Raw genomic sequence first — 15410 nt, forward strand, 5'->3', positions numbered from 1 at the left:
TTCTAGGTTACAAAATATGATCCCAAGAAATGCTGAAAAATATCTAAGTGTAAAAGTTGTGTTCCAAAAAAGTATCTTTTCCAAAAAGAAGCCCCTGCTACTTATAGTACTGGTTCCTGAGTTGTCATGCTCGCTAGGCGAGCAGAATGGTTCGCCTAGCGAGCCCCAAAGTAAGCCACCTGAGGCACCTGCGCCCAGAAGAATCATCCAAGTCCAGATTTCATATGTTCGCTAGTCGAAGCCCACGCTTCCTCCTTCGCTCCAGCGAGTTTTGATGTTTTGCTACTAGAATTGCTTGCTGGAAGCTCGCTAGTGACTAAGTGTTAGCTATGGTTTTGTCCAAGTCTGGGAGTGTTCGCTACTTCCTTCGCCACAGCGAGTTTGATCATTTTGCCACTGTAAAATTCTGGGAATGTTCGCTGGCAGCTCGCTGAGTGCTCGCCTAGCGAGCACTTCGCTACATCACTCGCCTAGGGAGCATGCTGATGATTGCTTTCTTTCTTGGTTCCTTTGCCAACTTTCTTGTGTCTTTGTTTTCTACTCTTTCATGCCTAATTCCTGCACAATAACACACAAATTAAGGGTACCAAGATCATTTCACATTGTATTGCAAATCATCAAAAGCAAGGGCGGTTTCGAACACTTTTTCTACAAAAAGGAGTGAAAGATGCCCACATTTGATAGCTCAAATAAGCACTTTTGGGCATCTAACATGTATACACCAGATGAATTGGCGCATACACTATGCAAACGCCAATGGCATTGACGCCTCCTCATAAGGCCCAATGTAGGCGTCAAGGGCATTGACGCCTCCTCATGAGGCTACCAATGCCGGCGTCAATGCCTTGGGCGCCTCCTCTTGATCTATAAGGGATGCGTCGGTTCATCTGACACATCCTCTTTTAAATGTGATTATTTTGAAAAAAAAAATTATTATTTTAGAATTACTTTAAAAAAATTGATTATTTAAAAAAAAATCGTATAAATATGTTACTGAGAGTATAATGGAATTTCCATTTTTTTCTATCACCCACAATTTAGACTTAATCATCAATTCTATACTATATAATTTCACGAATGCTTGTCACGAATATAATATTTTCTATGTCTAAATTTATTCTAAGGCAAGAATTTTATTAAATTTATAAATATTGAATAATTAATTTATATAAGATATATTTTATTTTAAATTATTTATTGACAAAATATTTTATATTTCAAATTGATAATATTAATCAATTTGAATATATATATTTTTATTTTATTTTTGGGATTGAATTTTATAATGTAAAATAAATAAACATTTGGTGTAAATTAAATTTGAGATTTATAGACTCTTTTATGGAAATATATTTGATTTTGTAGTAACACTATTGTTAATTACTTTTTTTTAAGTGTTATGATTGCTAAAAAAATTGTTATAATTGCTAGAATATATTAGGTTCATTTAATTTTTTATAATAATTTTCCATTAATTTATGAATCATTTGAGATGATATTATAATATTTTATAAGTTATAAAAGTTTAATGACACTGTATGTCACATTCTATCTATCAGGTTAGTCGATATTTATTTTCAATCTCTTTTAAGAAGAATTTATCTTTAGTATTATCTATTCTTATGAAAATTATAAAATATGTATTTATATAAAGTGAAATTATTTTTCAGAACATTTTGAATTAAAAATTATTCATTTATTGTAATAAATTTATTTTTTATTATATACTCAAATAAATATCAATCTAGTCTTTCAAGAATATATTTGAAATCTTCTTATTTTAATAATTTTATTTTAAATATTAAATAATAAATTTTAATTAGTATATCGTGATATAATTATACAAATTTTATATTTTGAATAAAATATAACCAATCTTAATTTACATAATTATAACTCACTTATCGTAAATATAATTGTATAAATTTTGTTTAATAAAATTATTAAATTAATTTTAATTATAATAAATATATATTGATAATAAATATATATATTATTATAATATAATTTATTTCTTCATTGTATTTGAATTTTTTTTGTGACATAATATTTATACATGGTTGTTAAATTTCTTATTTGTTATTATTAATATTAGTATTTGAGATTATAATAAATAAGAAATTAATTTTTAAAGACATGTAAATTATAGTTCAAATACCCTATTGGTATTAGATTTTTTTTGTGACACAATATTTGTATATTATTGTTACATTTTTTATTTTTTATTATTAATACTATTATTTGAGATTATAATAAATAAGAAATTAATTTTTAAAGACATGTAATATTATATGAAATACAATAATCTTATTTTTTTAATTAAAATGGATTTCAATTCTCTAAGCATTATGTAAGAGGTGGTCATATTCTATTAGTGTACGTTGTTTGACATGATCATTGTGTGATAGAGAAAATAATTGAATATTTATTTAAATATTTTTTAAAATTCTTAATTTTATTTTAATTATTATTCTCTATCAACTCGAAGAATTTCATGTCAATTTTCTATAAATTTCATGAAAATTTATGACTATTTTTGTTATATCTCAAAATTAAATAAATTAAAATCTTATTTTTTCGTTGAGTATAACATAGAGTATTTCTCAAATGTGTGTAGTTATATTTGTAGCATTTGAGTTTTGAGTTAGTTATTATAAGAATTTGATCTCACTCAAATGATGATAAACCTTTTATATGATTATCATACTCTTTCATGTAAAATTATTTAAATAATAATAATAATCTATTTACGTGCAAAATATGTAGTTGAATTTGTAAAACTCTAATAATGATATATTATACCGTCACTTCTCTATATAATTTTGCAATAAAAATAAAATTAGTATATTATCAGAGTATTTAATATTAGTGAACTCTCACAAATCTTTATCTTATTGGATTATTGGGAGTGCACGTGTATTCAATCATATAATTTTAAAAAAGTTAGATTATTATTCTCATATTATCATACATTCTTACATAAAATATAAAATATGACATATTCTAATAAGACTTCAAAATATTAAATAACTTTAAAAAATCTTATTCTATTATACTGAAATATATATTATTCTATTAATCTCAAGAAACATCATAATTTGATGTTTATGTCGATATTGAAAAGATACAATAATTCTTTAGCATGCAATAATATTGTGTTGTTTTATCTTCAATAGTCTAATATAATACTCCTCTCGAGTATGATATTGTATTACGAAGGTATTTATGATTAAATGTAATTACTTTCGTAATAGGGTATGCATATATGAAATTACTATTCTTAGACCTATATGGATATTCTATGACGTTTAAATTTGAAAATTTCTTAATAAAATCACTTAATACATATGAGTAAGTCTAATGACATTTTGGGTTAATGAGAGTTTATCATTAACCTATTCATATGATTAGGCCATTCTTAATAACATATTTTTCTTAACTTAAATATGTTACTCTAAATTCATCACTCTTTATATAAATTATGAGTCTTTAACATCTATGATTTATTTTCCCTATCAGATAAAATTTCTGCAATATTAAAATTTACTTCTCTTTTGATTGGTCAGTGTTTTGATCATTGTTGATATTTTAATATTAAATTAATAATCAATTATCGTCATTCAAGTGAGAGATCGTTAGATTAATTATTTAATTAATCAAATATGGATTGATCTAATTAATTTTTAATAAATTATATTATGATCAATTCTTATAAAACATTAGATATTGATAAATTATTTAATTGAATTTTATAAATGAAATTTGAAAACTCTAAACGACAATGAGATAGTAATTCTTTCATACTAATTCTTCTAATAAAGGTCTCTCAAATCCTATAAAATACATTGTTTTTATCACTGTCAATTATTTTTTAATATAACATGTCACAATTTTATATCTATTTATTTTCAATTAAAACCTTAACCCACAAACTTTAATTTTCGGTGAGAATTCTCCGCTATCACTTTCCTAATAATGTTAATAATGTTAAGTTGAACGCCTTTAAATTTTTATTTTAGTTTATTGAACTACGTTTTCTTACTCAAATCTTCTCGTGTAAGTTTGTCTAGTTATTTGTATGTAGTTATGTTTATCCTTTCAATTCCAAAAGATGTTGATATTTTTCAAGCGAACTCTCTAAACCGAATTATAACTTTTATTCAAACAAATCTTCTCAAAACTCTCTTAAAATTGTATATTTCATATGAAAAATCTCATATTCCACTTGAGTTCGAAAAAATTTAAATTATATATATATATATATATATATATATATATATATATATATATATATATATATATATATGAAGACGCATACCATGCATGAGCAAATAAATAAAAGAATACTAATAATTTAAACATCATATTAACTGTTTATTTTCTATCTAAAACAGTACCTAGTTATTTAAGATAATTCTTTTTGTCAACTATTGTCAAGTCAATCAATGAGGCCACCCTTTAATTTCAAAGCAAAACAGAAAACGTTATTTAGTCTAATTCTTTCTTTGACAAATATAAACAAATAAGAGTGCAAAATTAAAACTGCTGACAAAGCAAGAAACTAATGAAACAACATAGTGGCCTATATTAGAAAATTTTGTATTCGATCACTATACAACCAAGTTGTCTTAATTTTTTAGAAGCTCTTCTACGTATAGAGTAGTCATGGTTCAATTATAAGAAAATATCTAATTTATTTTTTGACAAAATTTAAAAAATGATTTAATTACTGTTTATCAGTAGCAGTATTTTTATAAAATTTTAATTTTTTAATTTTTAATTAAAAGATTTAGTAGTTAATATCTAATTTATTTATTAAAAATTAATAAATAAAATATTATATATTTGGACATACACGAGGATTGTATTTGTGTTGGTATAATAATTGCAGATAGGATAATACAGATGCATGAGCATAACCCGTCCAAGTCGGCTGTCATAACACCCATGAAATGCCACGTGTGGTGCATAGTGCATACTATACGAACAAAATTGCCATTCGAATTGAGTGCGGTAGAGAGATTGCTGTGATGGAGTGTGTCGGCCATCGTTTTGGTTATAAAAATAAATAATAATATTGTTAGAGTTGTAAGTGATTTGAAAAAGAAAGAGCATGAGGTAGTTTGGATTTATCTTAAAGAAAACTCAACGTGGCGGCGCTACCCGTCGACACACTAGCAGCCAAAAGGAAAACTCATTCCCTTCCTTTCACTTCACCCGTCTCTACCGTCAATATTTATTGTCATACTTATTATTTATTATATAGAGAATAATATACAAATATACTAGTACTCCGTATAGAATATTATTTTCTTCTTCTTGGGAAATTGATAGAGCACAACATGGAACTAAAGATTTAGGACCACTAAATAATTAAATGCCATATCACTATTATTGCACTTTCTTACACGTATAATTACATGAAAATATTTGTAGAGGTATTTTTAGTAGTTTCAAAGAATAATTTGTTTTGTTAAAATGAAGATATTGTAATTAAATATACTATATGAATTATGAAAAGAAATTAATAAACATTTATAAAAATAAATTGGTTTTATTATATGTTTATTTTGGTTATAAAAAATTTAAATGAGTAGAATTTTTAAAAAATTATAATATGATTTAATTGAAATATATACACAATTTATTGGTTATATATAAAAATGAAAAATATCTAATTGGTTATAGATGACTAATTGAAAAAAATTCAGTTAATCCGATTCAATTTTCATACAAGGATCAGTTTATATATATATATATATATATATATATATATATATATATATATATATATATATGCCAACTCTACCAATTAATTATAATTGTTAGAAGACCTAGGTTGAAACCTCAGTCATCACATAAATTATTCTCACAACTAAATCACTAAATTGTAACATTAATGACGATGAATTTTTAAATATTTGAATTATAATTATAAATATTTTTTATTAATATTAAAATATTCAAAAAATATTAATATAATATATAATATATTATATATATAAATTAATATTATAAAAAAATAATTGTCAATTTTGTTTGAAACAAGTAAAATAATAAAATAAATAAATAGTATTAATTAAATTAAACATCAACTATTAATTATGTTATACTAAAACAAAAACTAAATAAATATTACAATACATTTATGTTAATTTATTCGGTTTTTAAAAAAACAACCAAAAATATAAATTTGGTTGAGTGATTTTCACAAAATCACATTTAAATACATTGAATAATAAATAAATTTTTGTAATTTTTATTTGTACTGATATGAATTTGAACGTCTCTAATTTTATAATTTTATAGATTATGATCCTCTCTGTCTCATTTATCCAATCTCTCCGATTTAAATCATAACCAATATCTCCGATTTAAATCATAACCATTTAGTTCATCCAATAAATAAATAAATAAAAAAAGACAAATATCTCTATACAAAAGATTAACTGTGATTAATGGATCATTTAGTTACAAATCTTCAATTAGTTGTTTTTTTGATAACATATTAATTCAATAACAAAATAATAAAAAAAGAGGCTTTAAGTTTATTAAAATAACATTTACAGTCGCTTCTGATTTTTAGTGATACATAAAAATAATAGATATAAATGAATTTATATATGATTTTTTATCTGTCAATAAAACATTTCGTATATTCAAAATTATGGAAAGTTAGTATATATTTAAAATTACGGAGTGTTATTGTTTTTTTTATAAGCAAAAGAAGAATGAAACTAAAAAGGGACACAAGGAGTGACTATCCTTTTACAACCAAGAAAATGAATAAAAAAGCCAACAAAATAACTCAACTAAACAATCTGCCAAAGTTAAAATAAGTCGGAAAAAAAAACTATCCCTAACAAGTTTGGGATTGGTACATCAATCCGACCAAGATATGTTTTTTCCTTTCTTAATAAAAACATTGAACCAATCTCAAGCAAGGATCTTAATCAATTTCAAAACACCAAATTTTTAAGAATGCTACCCTTAAAAAGGATTGAGTTTCTACAGGATCAAATAGACCAACAAAAAGCAAGGTCGAAAATCAAAAAGAGAAAGGCGAGTTTAAATCTAGGAGCCTTTCCGTCATATATCCCGCAAAAGAATAGCCATCCACAAGCAAAAATTGATCCAAATCGATTAGAAAAAAGAACAAGAATAAAACAAATGCTTAATATCCTCTTCTTCCAAAAAAAACGAGAAGGACAAACCACATTATGAACACCATTGATAATTCCACACTTCGCCAAATCCATCATTATTGGCAACTTGTTAAGAATAAGCATTCAACCAAAGATATGGATTTTGCTAGGCACGTTAGATTTCTAAGACACTCAAAATCTTTTGTCATAAAAGGATCCACAAGATTTTTCAAATTTCTAAACTCAAGAATCCTCTTATAACAGTTTTTTTATACCAAAAACCCATGATTATGCATCAACCAAACAAAGCAATCCTCTTCAAGGATGTTAGGTTTTACATCCCGCAAAATTTGCAATAATCCGTCTAATAACAAAGCATCAACATCGGTCAAAATCATCTCATTAAAACCAAGATCCCACACCCAAGAAGCATAACTCCAAACCCTCACATCATCCACTTTAAAGCAAATTGAGATATTGTTGGAAAAAATAAACAAAGTATAGAGAAAAAAGAGGAACACAATCACAACACAAGAACATAACGTGGAAACTCCAAAATCAGAGAAAAATCACGACCGTTGTCAAATGATAACCAGAGAATAATACTATATGAAAACTGTTACAACACATAATATACCCTCAATTAACTCAGGCCTTCAGTACGCTTATACTCTCTAAAATAAATATTTAATTACATCTCATAATACTCTACTACAAGAGTATAAGAGAACAAAGAAAGTCAAATACAAGCTTAAAGTGCTTTTGACTGATGCATCTTAGAATGAAGAATTTGAATATTATATATAGCCTTGAAATTCCTATTCGTTCATAAAACTAAGTCATGTGAGACATCAATGAACTTGTATCCTATATATAGACTTAAACTCTCTCTTCATTCAGAAAACTAAGGGATGTGTGACTTCTTCTACATGTATATTTTTAATCAACCCCAATAATATCCACCTTGATTGAAAATAATACATAATCTTTCATTGTCTCTATGACAATCATACTCCACCATAAAGAGTATCAACATGTATATTTTCAATCAACGCCAACAATCTCCACCTTGATTGAAAATAATACATAAACTTTCATTGTCTTCACCGACAATCATACTCCACCATATAGAGTATAGTCACTTGAAGTTACACCACTCTAAGAATTTTCACACTGTCTTGACTGATAATCGTAGTTTTAAAAACTATCGTACTCTCTCATGAAGAATATATTTCACTTGAAGATAAATCACTTCAAGAATTTCACATTGTCATCACCGACAATCATATACTTTGCCATGAAGAATAAATTTCACTTGAAGATAAATCACTCCAAGAGTTTTCACATTGTCTTCACCGACAATCATATTTTTAAAAAACTATCATACTCATCATAAAGAAGAGTATACTTCACTTGAAGATAAACCACTTTAAGAATTTTCACATGTCGAAAACCAGGTTAAAACATTATGGTGAAACTTCCTTATTGGCAGGAAGCTCTTCAACCACCGACATAATCTTGCACCTTGTGTAATCTTGATTTTATCAACATATATTTGACTTGAACTTTCCACAAGTCAAAAAAAAAATTCATCTATCAATTTTCTCTAGTCCAAACTTCACAACGGAACTTGTGACTGCAGCTTAACAACTCTTTCACAACACTAACCTTCTTTTCTGATGTGGAAGATTAGACAAAACTGCAAAGTTGTTGGAAAAAAAATAAACAAAGTATAGAGAAAAAAGAGAAACACAAGAACATAACGTGGAAACTCCAAAGTCGGTGAAAAAACTAAGATCATTGTCAAATGACAATCAAAAAATAACACTATGTGAAATTTTTTACAACACATGATATACCCTCAACTAACCAAGGCCCTAAGTATACCCACACTCTCTAAAACAAATATTTAACTACATCTCACAATACTCTAATACAAGAGTATAAGAGAACAAAGAAAGTCAAATACAAGCTTAAAGGGCTTTTGTCTGATGCATATTGGAATGAAAAACTTGAATCTTATATATAGTCTTGGACTCCCTCTTCCTTCACAAAACTAAGCGATGTAGGACTTTAAAAAACCTGCATCTTATATATAGACTTGGACTCTCTCTTCATTCACAAAACTAAGTGATGTGAGACTTCTTCAACATGTATATTTTCAACCAACCCCAACAGCCACAAACCCAAAACAAAGAAGGTAAAAGAACATCAAAGTATGTAGACCCAAATCAATGATGCCTCCAAAAATTCAAGGACTTCCCATTCCCAAGTTTGCAAGAGATAGAAGAAGAAAACCAATTATCATTCGAAGAAGATTCCTTGGAATCCCCAATAGAATACAAATCCTTCCACCACAAATACACTTTCTTACACAAGCAAGGACCACCAAAAACCTCACATTTGACATCACCATACCTATAAGAAGTTAATTCGGTCCACAAAGAATAATTTCATTTTAACAAACCTTAAGAAGGATCATTGTAATTTTCCTTATAAGTAAATATGTTAAAAAAATATATTGGAATACATATAAGAGAAAAAACATCTCTATTTATAAAATTAAGCAGTGGTTGATATATTGTTCAATTATCAATCTTAATTCAATTTCTTAATCAGAATCAATAATAAAGTCTTTATTAAAAAAATAAATTCAATATATATATATATATATATATATAATATATATATATATATATATATATATATATATATATATATATATATATATATATATATATATATATATTCTCTTGTCTGCGAAGTTCAACTAAGTTGTTAAAAGTTTTAGAAGTCCTGATTCTAGTACTTTCAGCGAATGTGGACACAAGTTGAAATCCTAGACTTAACATCTACTTCTTTCTATCATCGTTGGCACCCTTAAATAGTATATTTTCTAAGTTGAACCTCTCAATGTAGGATCATATCAGCTTTTAATTCCCTTGTCTGATAGATCCTAGACTTTCCATTGACTTGTGTATCCTTCTCGACACTGTGAATTGCATGGAACACGTCTCTTTATAATTCCAATACTTTACGCAAATTTGGACCTCGTGAAGTGCTTGTTTTCCGTACACTTGACAACGTCGTGAAGGCAACCATGTTTGTGGAAATCATGAGATCAATCAGACAAGGGAAAGGTGAGCCACTAAAATCCTACATATAAAGGTTCACTAGAGAAGTGATACTAGTCATGAGTGTCGACGAGAACATAAAGAAGTACATGTTATGACTAAGACTCTAACAAGGGTCTAAGTTTGCCTAAAGTATTGGAATCAACACTCGTAAAACCTTTAACAACCTATTGGCAAGGGCTAAAAAAGTTCATACAATACGAGGTAAAGTTTGTCGTAATTAAGGCACGTTATGACAGAGGGTTTGAGGAGGAAGAAACATGCAGAAGGTGAAACTAAGAAACTAACAAGGAAACAAAAAGAGATGTGAAGCCAAGATTTCACTAATCAACAGAGAGCCCAAGAGAGCATTGTCCCTCGATATTGAGATTACACATCATTGAACGTATCAAAAGAGTGTTACTACTACAAATAATACATTTCATGGCGACAATTCACCTCACATATTAAAAAACCGAGATATAACTCCTAGACACACCCTATTTAATATATATATATATATATATATATATATATATATATATATATATATATATATATATATATATATATATATATATATATATATATATATATATATATATATAATATTCCATCAGTTATTTGGAAAATCGAGGAGTAAACCTATTCAGTGTACATGCTTCAATCCCACCAACCTTAGTTTCTGTTTTTATCTTATTAAAAGTGACACATTCTTGAATATTTTATTTTTAATTTAAAAGTACTCAATATTTCACCTCAGTTTTCTTTCCAACCGAGGTGAATAGAAAACATAGGTGAATATGCTTGAATATTTTATTTTTCATTTAAGAGTACGCAGCGTTTCACCTCTGTTTTCTTTCCAACCGAGGTGAATATGTTTCTTATATATATATATATATATATATATATATATATATATATATATATATATATATATATATAGCTTTAACTTGAAGCATTCGTTTTCATTTGTCTAAACAACATAAATAGAACCCTAACAAAGAGTCCTAAACAATGAGAGTCATAAACACATATCATCTTCAATACGGAGATGTTATATAGTGCTCTCATTTCTTTTTCAGAGATCCAAATCATTTTCTTTTACTTCTTCTTTATAGATTTGGTACGTCAAACATGACTACTAATATTGTTGTTGTTGTTGTGTTGTTGTTGTTGTTGTTGAGATCCAAAATCCTAGAGTTTTTGTTATTGTTTATGTTGTTGTTATTGATGTTGTTTTTGTCAATATTGTTGTTCTTGTTTTTGAGACCCTAAACCCTAGATGTTGTTTATTGACGTTTTTATTATTGATATTGTTGTTGTTTATTGACATTGTTGTTCTTTTTGATATTGTGTTTGATGTTGTTGTTGTTTTCTTGTTGTTTTTGTTGTTGATATTGATATTGAAATTACGTTCTTTTTATTCTTTGTGCAACTCTCATCTTGTTCCGTCTAATTGATTTTATTATATCTAAAGTTGACTATTTGTTTCACTAACCCCTCTTTGAACATATAATCTAGTAAATTGATTTTGGAAATAATCATATACAAAATTATGTTGTATTTGAAACTTATCTTACACTGATTAATGATTTTCTAGCATTCTGCAACTTATGATTCATGTCACGTTGTTTTATTGTTAAAATATCTCCAATACTTCTAGATTTCGTTCAACATTTTTCCATATTTGTTCATTTTTCAAAGCATCAAATTTTATGCTTTCAAGAATGAATTAGTAGAAAATGAACAATTGAATAAAGAACTTAAAACATTGGAGAAATTTTAACCATAAAACAACATGAAATGAATGATGAGTTACAGAATGCTTCAAAATCATAATCAATGTAAGTTGTTTTTCAAATATAACACAATTATTCATATAATTATTTTCCTAACCAATTTTGAGAATTTATATGTTTAGTATAGCGTTTAGTGAAATAAGCAATCCACATTAGATTTAATAAACTCAAAATTGTTTTACCCCTCGATTTTATGAGATAACCGAGATGAAAATATGGTATATCCGTCGGTGAAATTACAAAATCTATGGGACATGTGTTTTCGCCATTTCATAATTCCAAAAAGGTCTCCCTAGGAATCGAACCCATGGCTTTATCACATACTCGTCGGTTTTTTTTTTAAACTGAAAGATAAAATATGCACTTTTCATGTCGCCCTTCGTTAAATCGCCTCGGTAGCCGATGTTACATCTCTTTCGCGTGCCACATTAAAAGCGTTATTTGTAGTTGTGTGTATCTTGCAAGAATGCATAAATACATAGTTTAGGTAAGAATAAGTTTAAACACCAAAACCACTACGAGAACGTCTGAGTACACATTTCAATATTGTCATTTCCACACGTGTAATGTTCATAACAAAAAAGAACGTGTACAACTGGAGGATGTTGTCGAAGATTTAATTAGAAGAGAAAGTTGTCAAGATTTCCCCCCTAAAACAAAATTAGATCTAAGGAAAAGAGGCCGGAAGAAGAAATTCCACAAATGAAAAGGAGGGAAATAGTCCAAATGACTAAAAATCAAAGACATTACGACCATGGAGAAAAAAATTAACAGTTGTATGCACTGACACAAGGAGGACATTCAGCGAACGAGAATCAATATTGAAGAGGAACCACAACAATTGTGTAAGAAACTCCATATCAATATCAAGACAAACCCAAGGGGTGCAAATGAGGAAAATATTCGAAATGGCCAACTAAATAAGATCCTGCATGAACAAACCACGTTGGCCATGACTAGGGTAGTTTCACGAGGATTCTCTCGGAAATTTTAATATATTAAATTAGACTAAAATACTTAACAAGAGATTAAAGAGTAGCTTATAAAAGCACAGTGAAATATAGATTTTAATTATCTTTTAGGGAAAAAAAGTGCAGTTTTTTCTAATATGTTGTTGAAGAATAAAATATATAGGGTCAGTTTGTTTTAACTTTAAAAAATGAATTTTTTCTTTGTATTTTTGAAAATGGATTTTACAAAAATGTTTTTCAAAATATTACAAGTTTTTCTAAATTTATTTTTTATAAACTAAAAGATTGAATTGTTCATTCTATAACATAAATATATATTGAAGATCAAAACATAGTCAAAATCACAATTTTAAAAAAAAAATTGTATCTCAAAAATGATTTTTAGAAAAAGCTATTTGAAATAGCTTCAAAATTAAGTGATTTTTTGAAATTTTGATATCCAAAAAAGGTTTCGATAAAATGATAAAATACCTAAAATAAATATTCAAACAAAATTTTCATTTGAAGCTTTTATGAGAAATTTCTTTGTAAATTTTTTTTACACTAAAATATATAACACTATAAAAATCATTTTTAAAAAAAGTCAAAACAAACGGGCCCATAATCTGTTCACTTTTAAGGGGCGTATGATTGCATAATATGGATTCAAAACTGTGACATCCTACCTATTTACTTTTTAACTTTAGGTAAAAATTATGACAACTAAACAATTAAATCCATAACAGTACGGGGGAGTATAGTTTAAGATAAACATCTCTTATAAGAGAGAAATACAATATATTTTATATAAGAAAGATGAGAATATGTATTTTAACACAAAAGAGGAGATTAATATAATGAGTATTTATGAGCGAGAAAAATATAAGATATTTTGTATAAGAGAAGAGGATGTGTATATTTTAACAAAGAGAAAAAGAAAAAGACAAGGATAATATGAGTATCTATCATAAAAGAGGAGTATAATATACTTTTTATTTTTTAATAAATTAATTAAATAATTATAATTTATTATAGAAAAATTAAATAATTGTAATTTAGTATTGAAAAAGATATATATATATATATATATATATATATATATAAAGTTATTTTTAAAGGTTATTTTCAAAAATATTTTAGTAAATGTTGTAAATATTTAATTGCCATGATTTTATTATGATTTTATATTGAATAATATCTAATAAAGTTATAATATATATTTTCAATTCTTTCTAATACAACCGGTGGAAAAATATATATTCCTTCGTATAAATAGAAACCAATGCTACAGACTTTTGAGGGTATAAACAGAATCTTCCTCAACTATAGCTTTGGCAATATCGACACATAGTATATATGGTTTAGCTTTGCAACTCAGGTGAATCAAATACAAATAGCAGAGGCAAAGCCAGTATCATGGTGATGGAAGAAGAAAGAGATTGTTGTTCAACAATAATAAGAAACAGAGGCAACAACAACAACGTCAACCCCAAAGAGAATCACAAACAAGAGAAACCATACAGAGGAATAAGGAAGAGAAAGTGGGGAAAGTGGGTAGCAGAAATTAGAGAACCAAACAAAAGATCAAGAATCTGGTTAGGTTCTTACACCACACCCGTAGCCGCCGCACGTGCTTACGACACCGCCGTTTTCTACCTAAGAGGTCCGACCGCTCGCCTTAATTTCCCCGAATTATTGTTCCAAGACGACGAAGACAACAAAAACGACAACAACGGTTCTGTTCCACAAGGTAACATGTCCGCTGATTCAATACGCAAGAAAGCCACCACGGTCGGTGCTAGAGTTGATGCTCTTCAAACCGCTCTTCAAGCTTCATCACGTTCTAGTTCTAATCAATTTAACTCTGATGTTAAACCTGATTTGAACGAGTTTCCAAAACCCGAAGATTATTAATATAATTGATACGGTTTATTTTCTCTATGTAATCTCTGTAATTTCCTCTACTCAGTTTCTCTTTCTGTTTCTTAGAATTGTTAACAGAGCATACATATGCAGAAATAGATTATAGAATATGGACTTTTGTCGTAAATTATTGTAACCTACTTTTATATTTAATTTCTGAAAAATATTATGAATAACCATGTTTTGTTGATTGATACTATACTCTTTTTTTTTTTGGTTATTTGAATTTGATAGCATGGTATTTTTTCCCCATAAGGTTGCGTTTTTTTGTGAGCTATATTCTCTTAATGTTATCTTAATGATGATGATTGACGTGCAAATGAATGCAATGAACTAATGAACTAGTGTGTGAAAAGAGGCGAATAAACGGTGAAGAGATAAAGATAGGATTCCTAGGAACGGCAGTGGCCCAACAAAGCCGCATTAGTTTAAAAGGTACAATTTTTTTTTTAATATTGTTTCAGATGTTGTAAAGTA

The 15410-nt window shown here is 27.4% G+C and overlaps 1 protein-coding gene across 1 annotated transcript; it reads left to right on the forward strand.

Annotated features, from left to right (window-relative positions):
* Positions 1-14261: 14261 nt before the first annotated feature.
* Positions 14262-15127, forward strand: LOC127088103 (ethylene-responsive transcription factor RAP2-1). The gene has a single exon (XM_051029014.1). It carries the CDS (start codon positions 14427-14429, stop codon positions 14922-14924), a length of 498 nt encoding a protein of 165 aa, XP_050884971.1. The 5' UTR covers positions 14262-14426; the 3' UTR covers positions 14925-15127.
* The last annotated feature ends 283 nt before the right edge of the window (positions 15128-15410 follow it).

The sequence above is a fragment of the Lathyrus oleraceus genome, chromosome 5 (assembly GCF_024323335.1).
Source record: "Lathyrus oleraceus cultivar Zhongwan6 chromosome 5, CAAS_Psat_ZW6_1.0, whole genome shotgun sequence".
Classification (NCBI taxonomy): Eukaryota; Viridiplantae; Streptophyta; class Magnoliopsida; order Fabales; family Fabaceae; genus Lathyrus; species Lathyrus oleraceus.